The sequence below is a fragment of the Pipistrellus kuhlii genome, unplaced genomic scaffold (genome assembly GCF_014108245.1).
Source record: "Pipistrellus kuhlii isolate mPipKuh1 unplaced genomic scaffold, mPipKuh1.p scaffold_m20_p_9, whole genome shotgun sequence".
NCBI lineage: Eukaryota > Metazoa > Chordata > Mammalia > Chiroptera > Vespertilionidae > Pipistrellus > Pipistrellus kuhlii.
In genome coordinates this window covers 54,636,743-54,651,848 of record NW_023425595.1, presented here as the reverse complement: position 1 = coordinate 54,651,848, position 15,106 = coordinate 54,636,743, and the positions used below count along the sequence as shown (strand labels likewise).

The 15,106-nt window shown below is 38.9% G+C and overlaps 1 protein-coding gene across 19 annotated transcripts in view; it reads right to left on the bottom strand.

Annotated features, from left to right (window-relative positions):
• Positions 1-15,106, bottom strand: part of YAP1 (Yes1 associated transcriptional regulator) — a 106,677-nt gene that overhangs the window by 48,422 nt on the left and 43,149 nt on the right. For all 19 annotated transcript variants that reach the window (XM_036426197.2, XM_036426203.2, XM_036426199.2 and 16 more), the window contains one exon: positions 7,801-7,916. In XM_036426197.2, coding sequence (XP_036282090.1) covers positions 7,801-7,916 — 116 coding nt within the window. The remainder of the gene's footprint in view (positions 1-7,800; positions 7,917-15,106) is intronic.

The following is a 15,106-nucleotide window of genomic DNA, read 5'->3' as shown; positions in this document are numbered from 1 at the left end:
CAAGCCAATTGTTTTGCTGCCTATAAAGAGGAGGAGAGGTGTTTATTTTAGAAGCCCAGCTGAACAGACTCAGCTTAAAGAATAGCAATTTATCAGGCAATAACTATTGTTCCATTTGCCAAATGTTGCCCAGGTAATCTGAGTTTTTTTAAATCCTCACCCACAGGATATTTTTCCATTGATTTTTTAGAGAGCAGAAGGGGAATAGGAGGGGTAGAGAGAGAAACATCAACGTGAGAGAGGCACATCGATTGGCTGTTTCCCACACACAAGCCTGCAACTGAGGTATGTACCCTTGACCAGGAATGGAACCCACAACCTTTCAGTCCTTGGGCCAATGTTTTAACCACTAAGCAACGAGCCAGGACTGAGTCTTAATATTATGTAGAAAATATTGTTAAGTTAAAAATCATGACCAAATCACTTAACATCAAGTGATCCCCAGCCCGGCTGGTGTGGCTTAGTAGTTGAGCGCTGAACCATGAACCAGGAGATCACAGTTCAATTCCCGGTCAGGGCATATACCGGGGTTGTGGGCTCAATCCCCAGTTGGGGGCATGTAAGAGGCAGCCGATTGATGATTATCTCTCATCATTAATGCTTCTATCTGTGTCTCCCTCTCCCTTCCTCTCTCTGAAAATAATAAAAACATTTTTTTTTTTAAAGTGATCCCCAGTGGAAAGGGCAAGAAATGCTCTCATAATCAGAGTAAAACAGGCCATTAGCTGCCCTGACATGAGTGGCATGCTTCATTAGGCAGCAAAGTCAAGAATCCCATCAGTATTAGAAGGTGCCACTTGATTTAAGAAATACTTCAGAACTGTAGTACTAAAGAAGATATAATACTTGCAAGCTAACGCCATCTGCAACTTGATTGGGCATGCTCATTGAATTCTTTTTTTCCATTTCACAAATAAATATTTTTATTTTCATAGTCCTTACTTTTTATTTACAACTTTTATTAAAATGAAATGCACTGCTCCTATTTTTAAGCAACAAAAATGGTTCTTATTTCCATATTACCAATCATTTTTCAGGAACTTAATCATTAAAAAAATCAAGAGAAACTATATAAAATAATTGAATTTCTTAAGAATTAGTTATGCCCCGATGGTGTGGCTCAGAGGTTGAGCATCGATCTATTAACCAAAAGGTCAGGGTTCAATCCTGGTCAGGGCATATGCCGGGGTTTCAGGCTCAATCCCCTGTGTGGGGCATACAGGAGACAAGTTGACCAATTATTCTCTCATCATTGATGTTTCCATCTCTCTCTCCCTCTTCCTTTCTCTCTGAAATCAAGGTTTTTACAAAATTTTTTTTAAAGAATTAGTTATATTAATTCTAGATTATTCTTTTGCTTTTTACTATTATCCCCTTTGGCTACCTTTTCGTAATTTATCTAAATTTCCAAATGAGAAAAAGGAAACCAATTTTCATTGAAAAAAAGATATTTAGGATAGGAGTTTAAGAGTAACTAATATTGATAAATACAAGTCTCTTACTGCTTGGCTGGAATGGCTCAGTTAGTTGAGTGTCATCCTGTTCACGGAAAAGTTGCCTGTTTGATTCCCAGTCAGGGCACATACCCGGGTTGTGGGTTTGATAATGGTCTGGGAACATATAGAAGGCAACTGATGTCTGCCTCTCTCTCTTCTTAGTGTTCTTGGATGAAAAAACTCATTAAAAAAACCAATTCAGTTTCTTACTACATTCATTGCTCTGATGTTGGGCTTTGTTATAATTTTATTCCTCTAAGTACTGTTGATATATTTCAGTAGAGCCTCATTCTATATACTGACTTCAGATTGACAATTTCTATTTTACAACATTCAAGAACTTCTAGATCAAAAACATCTTGACTCATGTAAATTCATGTAAATGTAGCCCAAAAGACAGTGTATTAATAGATTTTAAAATTATCCTATAAAGGCTAATATGCAAATACACCCAACGGGGGAACAACCAGAACCACCGAACAAACGGTCGCTATGATGTGCGCTGACCACCAGGGGGCATGTGAGACACACGGTAGGCATGGCTGTGGCGGGAGGGTGGAGCAGGTGAGGGCGCACCAGACCAAGGAGCCACTCGCTATCACTGGGGTGAGCCTCTGGTGGTTACTGAAAATTCCTTGCTTCTGTGTATCTGCTGCTGGCGCCAGCCCCACTTGCACCCACAGTGGCTGCTTGTACCCACAGTGGCTGCTGGCACCAGTAGCCGTTGCCGTACCTGCTGACAGCACCAACCCCATTTGCAGGGCGCTGACAATGGCCCCAATCGCTCTGCACTGTCAGCATGTGGGAGCCAGTGGTGGTGGGAGTGGGGCCAAGGGGGGAGGAGTTGGACAGGGATGCGGAGGATGGGCTGAGACCCACCCTGTGCCTACTGCAGCCTTGTGGCACACAGTTCCTTTCAAGGTGTACGAATTCGTGCACTGGGCTCCTAGTTTTAAATAAAGAAACAGTGGCTACCAGTTCACATGAACTGATTAAATTGTAAATTATCAAATCATATCAGTTACTTACCTATTGTATATGTAATATATTATACCAAGCATTGCATATTGTTAATAAGTCCTAACCATGTGCCAATTACCTTAAATAGTGTCATGTAATCTTAACAATAGCCCTGTAAGTTCAGTGTAATATTGTTATCCCCACTTTCCAGGTGAAGAAACCAAGGTAGTTAGGAAGAGTAAGTATAATTTGTCGGAAAATCTTATAGGCAGTAAGTGAAAAAGGTGGGATTCAAATCCATGTCCACCACATTCTCAGAATCCTTGATATTATCCCCTATTCTTGATTCCATTTCAGTTTACTCCAAAAATGAAAAGTAGAACTTCAAAGTTTGTGAACTACAACGCATGATGTAGGAATTATCAAATTCCTAAAACCTGCTGTCAACTTTCCAACTTCTCAAACATCCTTATCCTTTACTGTGCTTTTTTTCAAGTGAAAAACCCTATACTTTTGTCATTTTTACTTTTCACATCTATTCTGTCATTTTCCCTGGTAAAAAAATTCTCCTTCCCATCTGGTCTTCTGTGCTGACAGAGATTACACAGAGCAGGAATAATACAGCAGGAAACATGAAGGCAGTTCTGCACTCCTATGGCTGCCTCTCAGCATTTCACTCACTGCAATGAAAGTGTTTAACACATTCCTCTAACATGTATCATCTGTCTCCATCAAGGAAGCACTTTCTACACACATCTTGGGGTATTTCCTAGGGATCCCATGCAAGTTTATCGGGAATCTCAAAGTGCTACATTAGTAGGATTTGGGCATTGATTTAAAAAAAATGATTTAAAACATAAACGAATCTTTAAAATGTAGAGTAATAATGACCTTTGACTTTAGATTATTATCAAAGTTACATTTTTAAAAAGCATACATAAATGGGTTAATTGATTTTGCTTAATTTAAATCAAGTAAAAGAGCTTGTTATTTTTAATTTTTGTAAACACTCTTTGGTGTCAAGTTATTTTTGAATTATCACAGAGTACTTTTCTGACTTTATTGTCGCTTTAAGATTCAGCAATCTTATAAGTCACTGTTAACAAGATACTACTAAAAAACTTAGTATCTTCATATAAATAAATCTGGTTAAAAGAGAAATATCACTTTTCTATCCCCAAGTCCTTATTTTTGAATGTCTAACAAAAATCACTAATATTTAACTAACAGTCAGTATGTAGATATATTTTATATAGACCCACGAATGGATCAAAAGGCTGTTAAATCAATACTCTATAAGCATTAACACTTAAAAATTTTTTAAAAATATATTTTTATTGATTTCAGAGAGGAAGGGAGAGAGAGATAGAAACATCAATGATGAGAGAGAATCATTGATCGGCTGCCTCCTGCATGCCCCCAACCGAGGATGGAGCCCACAACCCAGGCATGTGCCCTTGACCAGAATTGAACCTGGGACCCTTCAGTCTGCAGGCCGATGCTCTCTATCCACGGAGTCCAACTGACAAGGGCAGGCATAACACATTTAACAGAACTTCTAAAGAGCAATCACCTCAAATAATTTACTAAAATAGGGTTTGTATACTATCATTACATATTTCAATGGAAAGTAAAATAAACCATTATCTTACTGAATTATTCAAAATTCCTTCTATTTAATTTTCTTGGAAATTCTTTTCACAAAGTTTAGTTATTTATTTGCCAATTAAATGGACAGAGAATATAAACGTCTTTAAAGGATCTAGTTACCATGTTTTCCGGTGTATAAGACGACCTTTGAAACGAAAAAAAGCATGCGCAGATTGGCCAGAGTCAGAGAGGCGGTCTATTAAAAAAAGAACTGGTGTTGCCTTGGAAGTGGGGGGTAGTCTTATACAGCGAATATAGGCCTAAACCTATGTTTTAACTGTAAAATTAGGGGGGTCATCTTATATGCCGGAAAGTACGGGTAAGTCTTGCCTCTAGAATCCTTTCCAGTGCACCTTTATTTGTACTTACTAATAAAATTTGGGCAATCACAAACTACAGGTCTCCAGTCCAGCAACAAAATCCATCCTTTCAACCCTCCTGTCTTGAAAAACGACTTCTAAAACCAAAGTATACTGATCATTTTGGCTAAACAATTATTAGACTGAATAAAAGAAATAGGATTTCTTAAATCTTAGATTTGGAGTGAAACTTGAAAGTTCATTCAGTTGAGCCAAACATTCATATTCCTATGACATTCATTCCAAAGCATTTCAACACCATGTAGAAATCTATTATTTATTTTTAAATTTAAATGTCCACTGAAATGAAAGACAACAATCTCATGCATGTAATTCAGAGTAAAATGAGGTATTTACTATATCGATCTTATCAATAGTCTCAACTTGATTTGGTAGTTAAGCCATTTGTATTTGTGAACATACTTAGAATCCACTTGAATTTTCACATATACTTAACACCTTACTCATTTTAAAACTTTTGCTGACTCATTTTCTTTTTTACACTGTTTGTTTTATTTTTTAAAACCTTTTTGGTTTCACTAAACCTTTAATGGTTTTATTGATTTCAGAAAAAGAGGAAGAGAGAGAAGGAGAGAGAAACATCAATGGATTGCCTCTTAAGCACCTGACCCAAATGTGCTGTACCAGGATGGAATCGACTGGTAACCTTTTGGTGCATGGGACAATGTTCAACTGAGTCACACAGGTCAGGGCTCTTCCTTTCTTAACTGAGCATACTGTCTGACCATCCCATTGAGGAAAATGACTTCTAGTGTCCTTGTTAAATACTCTTTCCTCTTTAAGGTACAGAGTCCATTTTATCATACACAAAAACTCTTTAAGCAAGCAACACCCCCACACCCATCACCTTCTGTAGAAAGTGTTCTCCAGTATGTCTACTGATGTTTTAAAACTAAAGGCCCAGTGCCCCAAATTTGTGCACAGTGGGGGATGGAGGGCCCTCAGCCTAGTCTGCACCCTATCCAATCCAGGACCCCTTAGGGATGTTCAACAGCTGGTTTAGGCCCAGCAGTCAGACATCCCTCTCACAAGCTGGGATTTATGGAATTAATCTTATTTCAAGAGTTTATATAAACAAAGTTTATAACAAGAAAATCTCATTCAAGAACTTTTTCTATATTTACATTTTCAGCTGTTAACTCATATATATATATATATATATATATATATACACACACACACACACACACACACACACATAATTGATGAGAATCACTGATCACCCACACTAGGGATCGAGTCTACAACCTGGGTATGTGCCCCAACAGGAATTGGACAGTGACCTTCTCAACCACTGAGCCACGCTGGCTGGGCTATTTTTTTAACTCATTAAAAATGTGTTTTTAAAAAAGAGGAGAGTGTGACGGAACAGTAAAAAAAAATTCCAGCACACTGGCATCATCTTTAGGGGCAATGACATTTCAAATTCTTCACACTCTCAAGTCACACTGTCAACCAACTGCACAACCCTCCCCACTTCCATCAACCCCTTTCCAAAGGCTGCTGCTGCTAAGAAAATCTATAGTGCAGCTATAATATTACGTTGGTCAGTTTGTTGGATAGGGAAGATGTATGAGCTATGAAGAAGAAAGCCTTGATGAAGGCAAGAACTGCCAATTACTGTTGCCATCTGTGCCTTAAACCAGGGCACTAAGCAAAGGGGACAAAGTGTGGGAGTCAGAGGAGTGGTCAGGAATCCAGCCCAAATGCCTCAGTCCCTGATGCCAGGCTTGGGGTTGCATCTGCACAGAGGAAGGGCCACTTTTTCTAATACGCACAAAGATGCAGATGGAGTAGTTATGAACTTAGGCCCGTATTAACAGAGAAGAAAAAAACTAACAGTATCTAACTTACTAGGTTAGAAGGAAATAAACCTTTATTTACTATCTACTATCTATATTAATAAAAGGGTAATATTCTAATTAGACCATCCGACTTCCTTCTAGACAAAGCTATGGTGGTGGGGGCGGAGGCAGAGGTAGTTAGGGGTGATCAGGGCAGCAGGGGAGTGCAGTTGGGGCCATGAGGCTGGCAGGTGAGCTGTTAGGCGGTGATCTGGTAGGCAGGCAAGTGGTTAGGAGCGAGCAGTCCTGGACTGCGAGAGGGATGTCTGACTGCCAGTTTAGGATGGAACTTAAACCAGCAGACAGACATCCCCTGAGGGGTTCCGGATTGGAGAGAGTGCAGGCCTGGCTGAAGGACGGCTCCCCCCACACACACTGTGCATGAATTTCGAGCACTGAGCCACTAGAGTATTGTAATAAAAGCTTTAGATATACTGTATCATTTCCTTTAATAACTTCCTCTTTATAAGAAGGGGCAGTGTCATTCCTCATTATGTAGATGAGAAAAACAGCAGATTTATTGTAAGTAACTTGCTAAATAAAAGGCAAAAAATAGAAACTAAGGTTTATACTCAGATTTATCTCCTATGAAAAAGAGGGAAAAATGCTCAATCACACATACTAGACCTAAGAAAAATGCCTTGGGGTTTATAAGTTTCTATTGTCCAGTTAATCTCAAGATAGAACAAATATCTGCTTTAAAAGGTCGGAGGTTAGGAACACCATAGCTTGGTTCCCAATCCAAACCACAGAAGGAAGGGGGAAACCTTCAACTTTAAGACACAGACACAAGCCTGTCAAAGTTAACAAATATAGGAATTTGAGATACTCCAGAATTAAAACTTAAAAATCTGTTGCCTTTTAGACATCAGCCCCTTTATGTACCGAGGCCCAGTGCATGAATTCATGCATGGGTGGGGTCTGGCCAACCCCACCCCAATTGGGGCCTGATTGGGGCCATGCTGACTCAGGGGAGGGGCTGCAGGTGATTGGCCAGTGGGCCCCGCTCTGATTGGAGTGGGGGATGCGATCTGGAGTGGGGCCAGCTGGAGGTGGGGGGGAGGGGTAGTGGCTGCCAGCCTATGATGGTAAGGTGGGGCTGGCCAGGGGGAAAGGGGGGGTTGGGGTTTGGCCAGCTGGCCCCGCCCTTGATCAGATCAGGGTGGGAGAGTCCGCTGCAGGAGGTTGGCAAGCCAGCTCCACCCTCTGATCAGAGTTCACTGGCCACAGTGGGCTTCATAGCAACCAGTTGTTATGATGCTAATGGCTATATATATATCACACACATGGCTAAACAATGCTTTGGCATATGTTACTTTGAAATAAGTAAGTCTCCCCTGTGAAACTGGATATAAAATAACCATCACCTAGGATCCAGTTTTCTTAGAAGAATAATTACTGTTTTCCACAGAGAGTTTTACCAATGCACAAGCATTATTCAGAGTAATCTAATTACAGCGTCTCACTCACCTGAGGCCGAGTTCATCATATTCTGCTGCACTGGTGGACTTGTGGGGGCTGTGACATTTATCTGGGTGAGCATAGCCTTCCTGGGATCCTGCCATGTTGTTGTCTGATCGATGTGACTGAGATAAAAAAACAACACACCAGTGCATTAGATAACAAATACCAGGTCCTAAAAACAACAAACCAACTTATCAAAATAGGGTACATTACATGGGCTAATAGGCCAAGATTCTAATCTAGCTCTGCAAAAGCACATATCATGACATCTCACTGCTCCTACCGTTCCTCCACAACCTTTTTTTAACCTTGTATCACTCAACTTTCACTTCTTAGATCTTACAAGTGCAGGATTGGAAAAATCTATGCCTGAAACTTTAAGTGAAAGGAAACCATTTTCACTGTGTAGACAATTATTACCCACTTCTAATTTAAACATAAAATGTCATTTATAAAGTAATAACCTGTAAGAGTGGTCATATGACTAAAATTCAACATTTTCAAGGGACCCATTCACGTTTTTTCTCTTAAGCTAAGAATGCAAATTAATTTTTAGACCTAAAACCTTTTAGGTAAAACACAAAGATATTAAGTCTTATTGTAATATATATCAAGGCCAAAATTAAATTAAAACTTCATATGTAAGTTTTTATTGTATCCTGTGACTGTTATTTGCTTACCAAAACATTTCAACTTTTTCTACATGCATTTAACTTACTGCAAAATATCTTAGACATATGCATATAGATTTTTTTCACCTATAAAACTGGGATTAAACCAGCTAAAGGTTCCATAAAATATAATACTACAAGGCATTTGGCACAGTATCTGGAAGACGAGCATTCAATAAATACTAGTTTCCTTCGTCTAGCAAATGTTTAAGTGAAACAACTAAAAATACACTAAACTACTGTTATCCTGGGGGGGGGGGGGGGAAGCCAGAGATACAGGGCTCTCTTCTGTGTAATTTATAAAAGCAAAGTTTGAAAGTCAGCTAGCATCTAGTGATAGGAATTGGTAAAATAAATATTGTTTAATATAATAGATTATAATGCAGCTATTGAAAATATTTTACAAGAATATTTAATAACATGGAAACTATGCATACAGCTTTTTAAATTAGACTGTAAAACAATACAATATGACGCTTATTGTTTAAATATATGTGTGTAATGAAAACATATGGGAAGAATAATCATCAAAATGTAACTGTTTATTTCTAGATGGCAAAATTACAGAAATCTGCTTTGCTAGGTTTTCCTATTATTAAACAACCATGAACTCATATTATTTTTTAAACTGGTCAAGGGAGAATGGCTAGAAATAAGGCATTTTTAAAAAGTAACCCTCCCAAATCATTTTTTGTTATGGCTGATTAAAATTCAAATCTGGGTTTTCTCTTCTTGAATAATCCCATGATAAATTCCCAAGTAAATGGTTAGGAAATGATACCCTGTCATTTACTTTCCTGACATGGAATTAGTACACTATCTTCATCAATAACATTATCAATAGCACAATAAAAAAGGATCATAGACCCTGGCTGGAATGGACCAAAAATATTATCTACCAGAGACAGGAAAATTCCTTTAGGTCCTAAGCAAGAGGATGAAATCAGGGAGGTAACAATATGGGAGATGCTTACACTCAGGAATAGATGGATACCTGTCAATTCAGCACTTCTTTTTGTCTACTGGTCATACATGTTTTTTAGCAGTAGCACTAGCATTTGTTCAGGTCTAGACAATACAGGCAAAACCTTATCCAAGTCTTGCTATGTAAGCACCTCATTCCAAAAGATCGAGCCCTTATCAAGCCCAGTAAGAGCTTATTCCTCTTCCTTTTCAATTCTCCGTATGAGCTGCCAAATAAATTAAACCATAAAATGTTCTCTAGATCTATAGTGTTTCCTTCTTATGCTATAGATGATAAGCAATATACATATGGTAATTAATATAGTCATACTCAAGGAAAGAAATTGAAAAACACAAAATTTAGGGAAATATTTCTCACTGTCCAATAGGGGCTCTTAAATTTCAATGAACCTTATGCCACTGCCGTATTCCTTGTCTCCAAAACTTTTTAAAATCCCTAATATCTGTGAAGGGTAAAGAAGAGGGAATTGTACTACAAGTAAGTTTATGATCTGAATGCTAAAGATTTTTGAGTTGAGTTTCTTGAAAAACTAACCAGTTATAGAAATCATATTAATCTACACTAATAAAAGAGGAAGATGCAAATTGCCACATCTTCGTGACACCCACCAACCAATCAGGAGTGAGTATGCAAATTAACCCAATAAAGATGGTGGGTTAATTTGCATGCACACTCACCTAGCAGCAAGGGGGCAGGACGCAGACATTCCACACTGCCCCAGTCGTTCTGGGCCTCTGGGCAGTGTGGGAAGGCAGAGGTGGCTCTGGGCCAGAGCAAAGGCAGTGCTGGCAGCCAGGGGAAGGAAGGCCCATTCTTGCACGGATCTTCCTGCATTGGGTCTCTAGTCTATTTATAACTAAACTGAACTCCATCCAAGTTAGGAAGACTCCTTCTGAATCACACGCTTCTTCCCAAATATTGGAGCCAACCTATAAAGCTGTTCTTCAGGCTTCTTTCTCCTTTAAATAAATTAGGGTTTTTAATATAATGCATAGTATACAGTGAATGTGTAGTTTTACTACTCTCAAAAGATCAATCGTTTTGCTGAAATGATGTAAGTACAAATGGTAAAATTCCTCCTCCTGAAAAAGCTGTTGAACCTCACTAAGAGTCTCCTAGGAGAAACCAAGATGGTGGCATAGATAAACACCTGAACTTGCGGCCTCACACAACAACTTCAAAACTACAACTAAAGGACAAAACGGACATCATTTAGAATTACAGGAAGGCTGGCTAAGTGGAAATTCTACAACTACCCTGTTTCCCAAAAATAAGATAGTGTCTTATATTAATTTTTTTCTCCCAAAGTTGAGCTAGGTCTTATTTTCAGGGGATGTCTTATCTTTCCATGCGCTAGGTCTTATTTTTGGAGGAGGTCTTATTTTTGGGGAAACAGGGTAGAAGAAAAGAGAAAAGCACACTGAGACTCACAGGAGCTGCGGAAGTGAAGTGGTATGGAGGTGCACACGCAGAGAAGGCTGGCAACTGAGTACACCTGGCTTTTTCAATCTGGAGGGAGGCACAAGCTCCTGACTGCTTTGAATTCCAGTTCCAGGCAAGACTCTGGGGACCCAGACTAATACAGAGAGAAACTGGACTGTCTGGCAGTGGGCAGAACTCAAGGCGGCTTTCTCTGAGGTGCTTGCAATGATTACCAATGGACACTGAGACCCGGGGCCTCTTAGGGCAGGGCCAATGGGAAGCCATTGCTATTCTCTCTGCCCTGGGACTCTGCCCCATCTAAGCGGTGCACAGAGGCTTTTGCATATGAATGGCCTGGTCCTTTGAAATCTAAACTTACCTAATAAAACTGCAGCAGAGTCAGAAAGACCCAGAACATCTAAAAGAAGGCCCAAGACCTCACAGCAGCTTGCATTGCTTCATAGTGAGGCCTCATCTGGGCACCTCCAAACCCCAAATAAAGAAGAGGAATCTGCAGATCTCTCCATAGCTCCTGCTGGATGGACTCAGGCAGAGGCTAAATTAGCACCTCCTTGGAGATCCAAGAACCAGTGTACCCAGGGATCAGCGTGAGACCATCCAAATTACAACTCCTCAGATCCATAAGAGACACAAACAGGGGGCAGACTCAGTGAGCACCAAAGCCCAAATGAAGCAAGTCTTGTCTCATAATGGTATCTCCAGCACAGAAGTTCTCCCATTGTAGATACTGCTGATCCTCACAGCCAACTGGCCTGGAGGTTAATTCCTCCCAGGGATACCAACAACAATCAAGGCTTAACTACAACAAGACTGTGCGCACAGCCCACAAAGGGGTGCACCAAGAGTGTGCCACACAGAAGAGACTGGGGAGGCTGAGCCACAGGGCCCTATCGGACACCTAGCACACAAAGCCACTCTATCAACTCAGGGAAGCAGCCAAAATGCAGAGACAAAGAAACAGGTCACAAATGAAAGAAATGGAGGAAAGCAAATGACTGGATATAAAGTTCAAAACCACAGTTATAAGGTTTTTCAAGAATTTTCTAAAAAAGGCTGATAAATTTAGTGAGACCCTTGAGGACATGAAAAAGGATCAACTATAGATAGAAATTAAGTATATACTGACTGAAATAAAAAATAATATACACAGATCCAACAGCAGACTAGAAGATCACAAGAATCAAGAAATACAAAGAAGCAAAAAACACCCACTGGAAAAGAAAAAAGAAAAAATAATCCAAAAATATGAAGATAGTGTAAGAAGCCTCTGGGACAACTTCAAGCATACCAACATCTGAATTATGGGGGTGCCAGAAGAAGAGAGAGAGCAAGATACTGAAAGCCTATTTGAAAAAATCCACAACTTTCTATGGAATAAAGATGCCATTATTTAAATTGCCCATCTACAAAAGCATGTGACTATTTAGATCTAAGAAAATGTGAAGTAAAATTAACTTCAGTATTTTTGTCTTCACTTAATCTATGAAATGAAATTATGAAAAATACTATTTTATCCTAATGTAAGTCCGTTTTCAACAGCATACCCCAAAATACCCAGCTTTCCATTTTACCACAGTACAAGAATCTTTATAAAAACATTTCATGCCACAAAAAAGTATTTTTGCTAAGACCAAATAAACCGTTTGCCAGGCCTACTCTTCCCCAGATATCTGCCTGTGACCTTCCCTTACCTCCATTTGGTCTTTATTCAAAAGTCATGTTCTTAGTGGGCCTTCCCTGGTCATGTTATCTTAAACCCATCCTATCTGAAGTTCCAAGAATATAGGGACTTTTATTCATATTATTAGCTACTGTATCTTCAACGATTATAGGAGTACTTGACATATTTGTCCATGAATTAATGAATTCTTTTTGCCCTAAGAACATCAAACTTTCTCCTTAAGTCATTATAACTCTACTCACCTTAAAATAATAATAATAAAATGAAATTACAAGTAAGGATTATAGATCCACTAGAATTAGCAATAAGGAGCTTATTGGTGACACTGGCAAGATAGTGTCAGTGGCATAACGAGGTTATAGTGAACACAAGGTGAAGAAGCAAACAACTTAAGTGTATAGGTAGGAAAGCAAAAATGCAACTGGATGAATATGAAATATGAGCTTTTGCTTTTTCAAGAGGAGAGACACATGTTTAAATGTAAATAGAGACAGAATAGTTGAAGATGTGCTAAGAGATCACTGAAGAGTTACAGTCATACATCCACTGGTGGGGAGAAACATAATGTAGACATTGCTTCCATTGTAAAAGGAGGTGAGAAAGGATAGGACAGAAGCAAATAATTTCACTGGCTAGTGAAAACTGAGTGATTTCTGATATAATTTCTACTCTCTTAACAAGGGGTATAACATTAAGATGGTTATTGAGGTTGGCATTATTGGTATCCCCCTTATGCACACAGAATATTGAGGAATTTGCACATGGACATATATAAATACAGTACAAAAAAAGAACTGCATCTGATACCCAAGAATTCTGAAAGCAATTTCTGTACAAGACGTATCTGAAAAGCATGATACTAAAACATAAATTCTTTGTAATATATATTAAATAACAAATATATTTCGTAAGTACTAAAAAAGGACACAGCCAGCGTGGCTCAATGGTTGAGCATTGACCTATGAACAAGGAGGTCATGGTTCAATTCCCAGGCAGGACACATGCTGGGATTTCAAGCTCAGTCCTTAGCAGAGGGCATGCAAGAGGCAGCCAATTGATAATTCTCTCTCATCGTTGATGTTTCTATCCCTATCTCCTTCTCCTTTTGTCTCTGAAATCAATAAAAAAAATATTTTTTAGCTGGGACCGATTTGGCTCAGTAGATAGAGCCTGCGGACTGAAAGGTCCCGGGTTCGATTCCGGGCAAGGGCATGTACCTTGGTTGTGGGCACATCCCCGGTAGGAGGTGTGCAGGAGGCAGCTGATCGATGATTCTCTCTCATCGATGTTTCTAACTCTCTATCCCTCTCTCTTCCTCTCTGTGAAAAATCAATAAAATATATTAAAAATATATATATATATTTAAAAAATACTAAGAGGGAACAGAGTTAAAGGTATTCAGCATTTAATAAAAGATAAAGAATATTATAAAATACTATTTCTATTCCCACTAAAATATAAGCTTCTTGAAGGATGTGCACCTGGGAGAGTGTCTGGAACATAGTAGGGCTCAACAAATATGTGCTGATATGAAGATTAAAGCAGTGTGCATTATTTAATAATGTGATGACTAACAATTCCAATTCCAGTAAATGCTAACCTGGAAAAGCATTAAAAATTTTTTTATCACTTTGATTCTTACAAATGTCAAATTATAGATAACAGAATAGAAATATAATGACCAAATAGATAAAATGAAGGAAAAATCATAAAACAGTAATTTTAGAGTTAGAGCAGGGGTGGTTATAATGTAACATAGAAAATAATTAAAGATTTAGTTTATCTTATTCCTAAGAATAGTGTAGCTGGTGAACTTACTACAGGAAAATAAATGTGAAATTCTACATATACTTTAATACATGTAACTAAATTATTTTTGCTGTTATTTTGGGAAAGAAAAGGTGCTTGGATTTATGACCAATGTAAACTCTATGACCTCACCCTGGAGCTGCTATGAATGGGAAACAATGAACTTGTCGAAGTTTAGATTGATGAAAGATAAGCAGCTGTACTTTGACCAAGGCCCATGTCTTGAAGCAGTTTCTGCTGTGTACACAGGGCCGCCTCTGCTGTTGTTTTTTGTCTCTCTTATTTTACACTGCAGAATCTGGTCTTACATATTGGATGACTTAGTAAAATGTATACGTATATAGAACCTAAAAGGACAAAAACCAAGTGTAGCACTGGAAAGCACTGACTTTTTCATAATACCACAGGTTAACTCAGGCTCTGATAGCAATATTTAAAGAGCTTTATATTCTCCTATGAAATGTAAATCTTATGCAACTCAAACCTGGGCCTTGAACATGCAGGGATTCTGACCTTATAAAGAATAATAGCCGAAACCGGTTTGGCTCAGTGGTAGAGCATCGGTCTGCGGACTTAAGGGTCTCCGGTTCGATTCCAGTCAGGGGCATGTGCATTGATTGCGGGCACATCTCCAGTAGGGGGTGTGCAAGAGGCAGCTGGTCGAAGTTTCTCATTAACGTTTCTAGCTCTCTATCTCTCTCCCTTCCTCCTCTCTGTAAAATA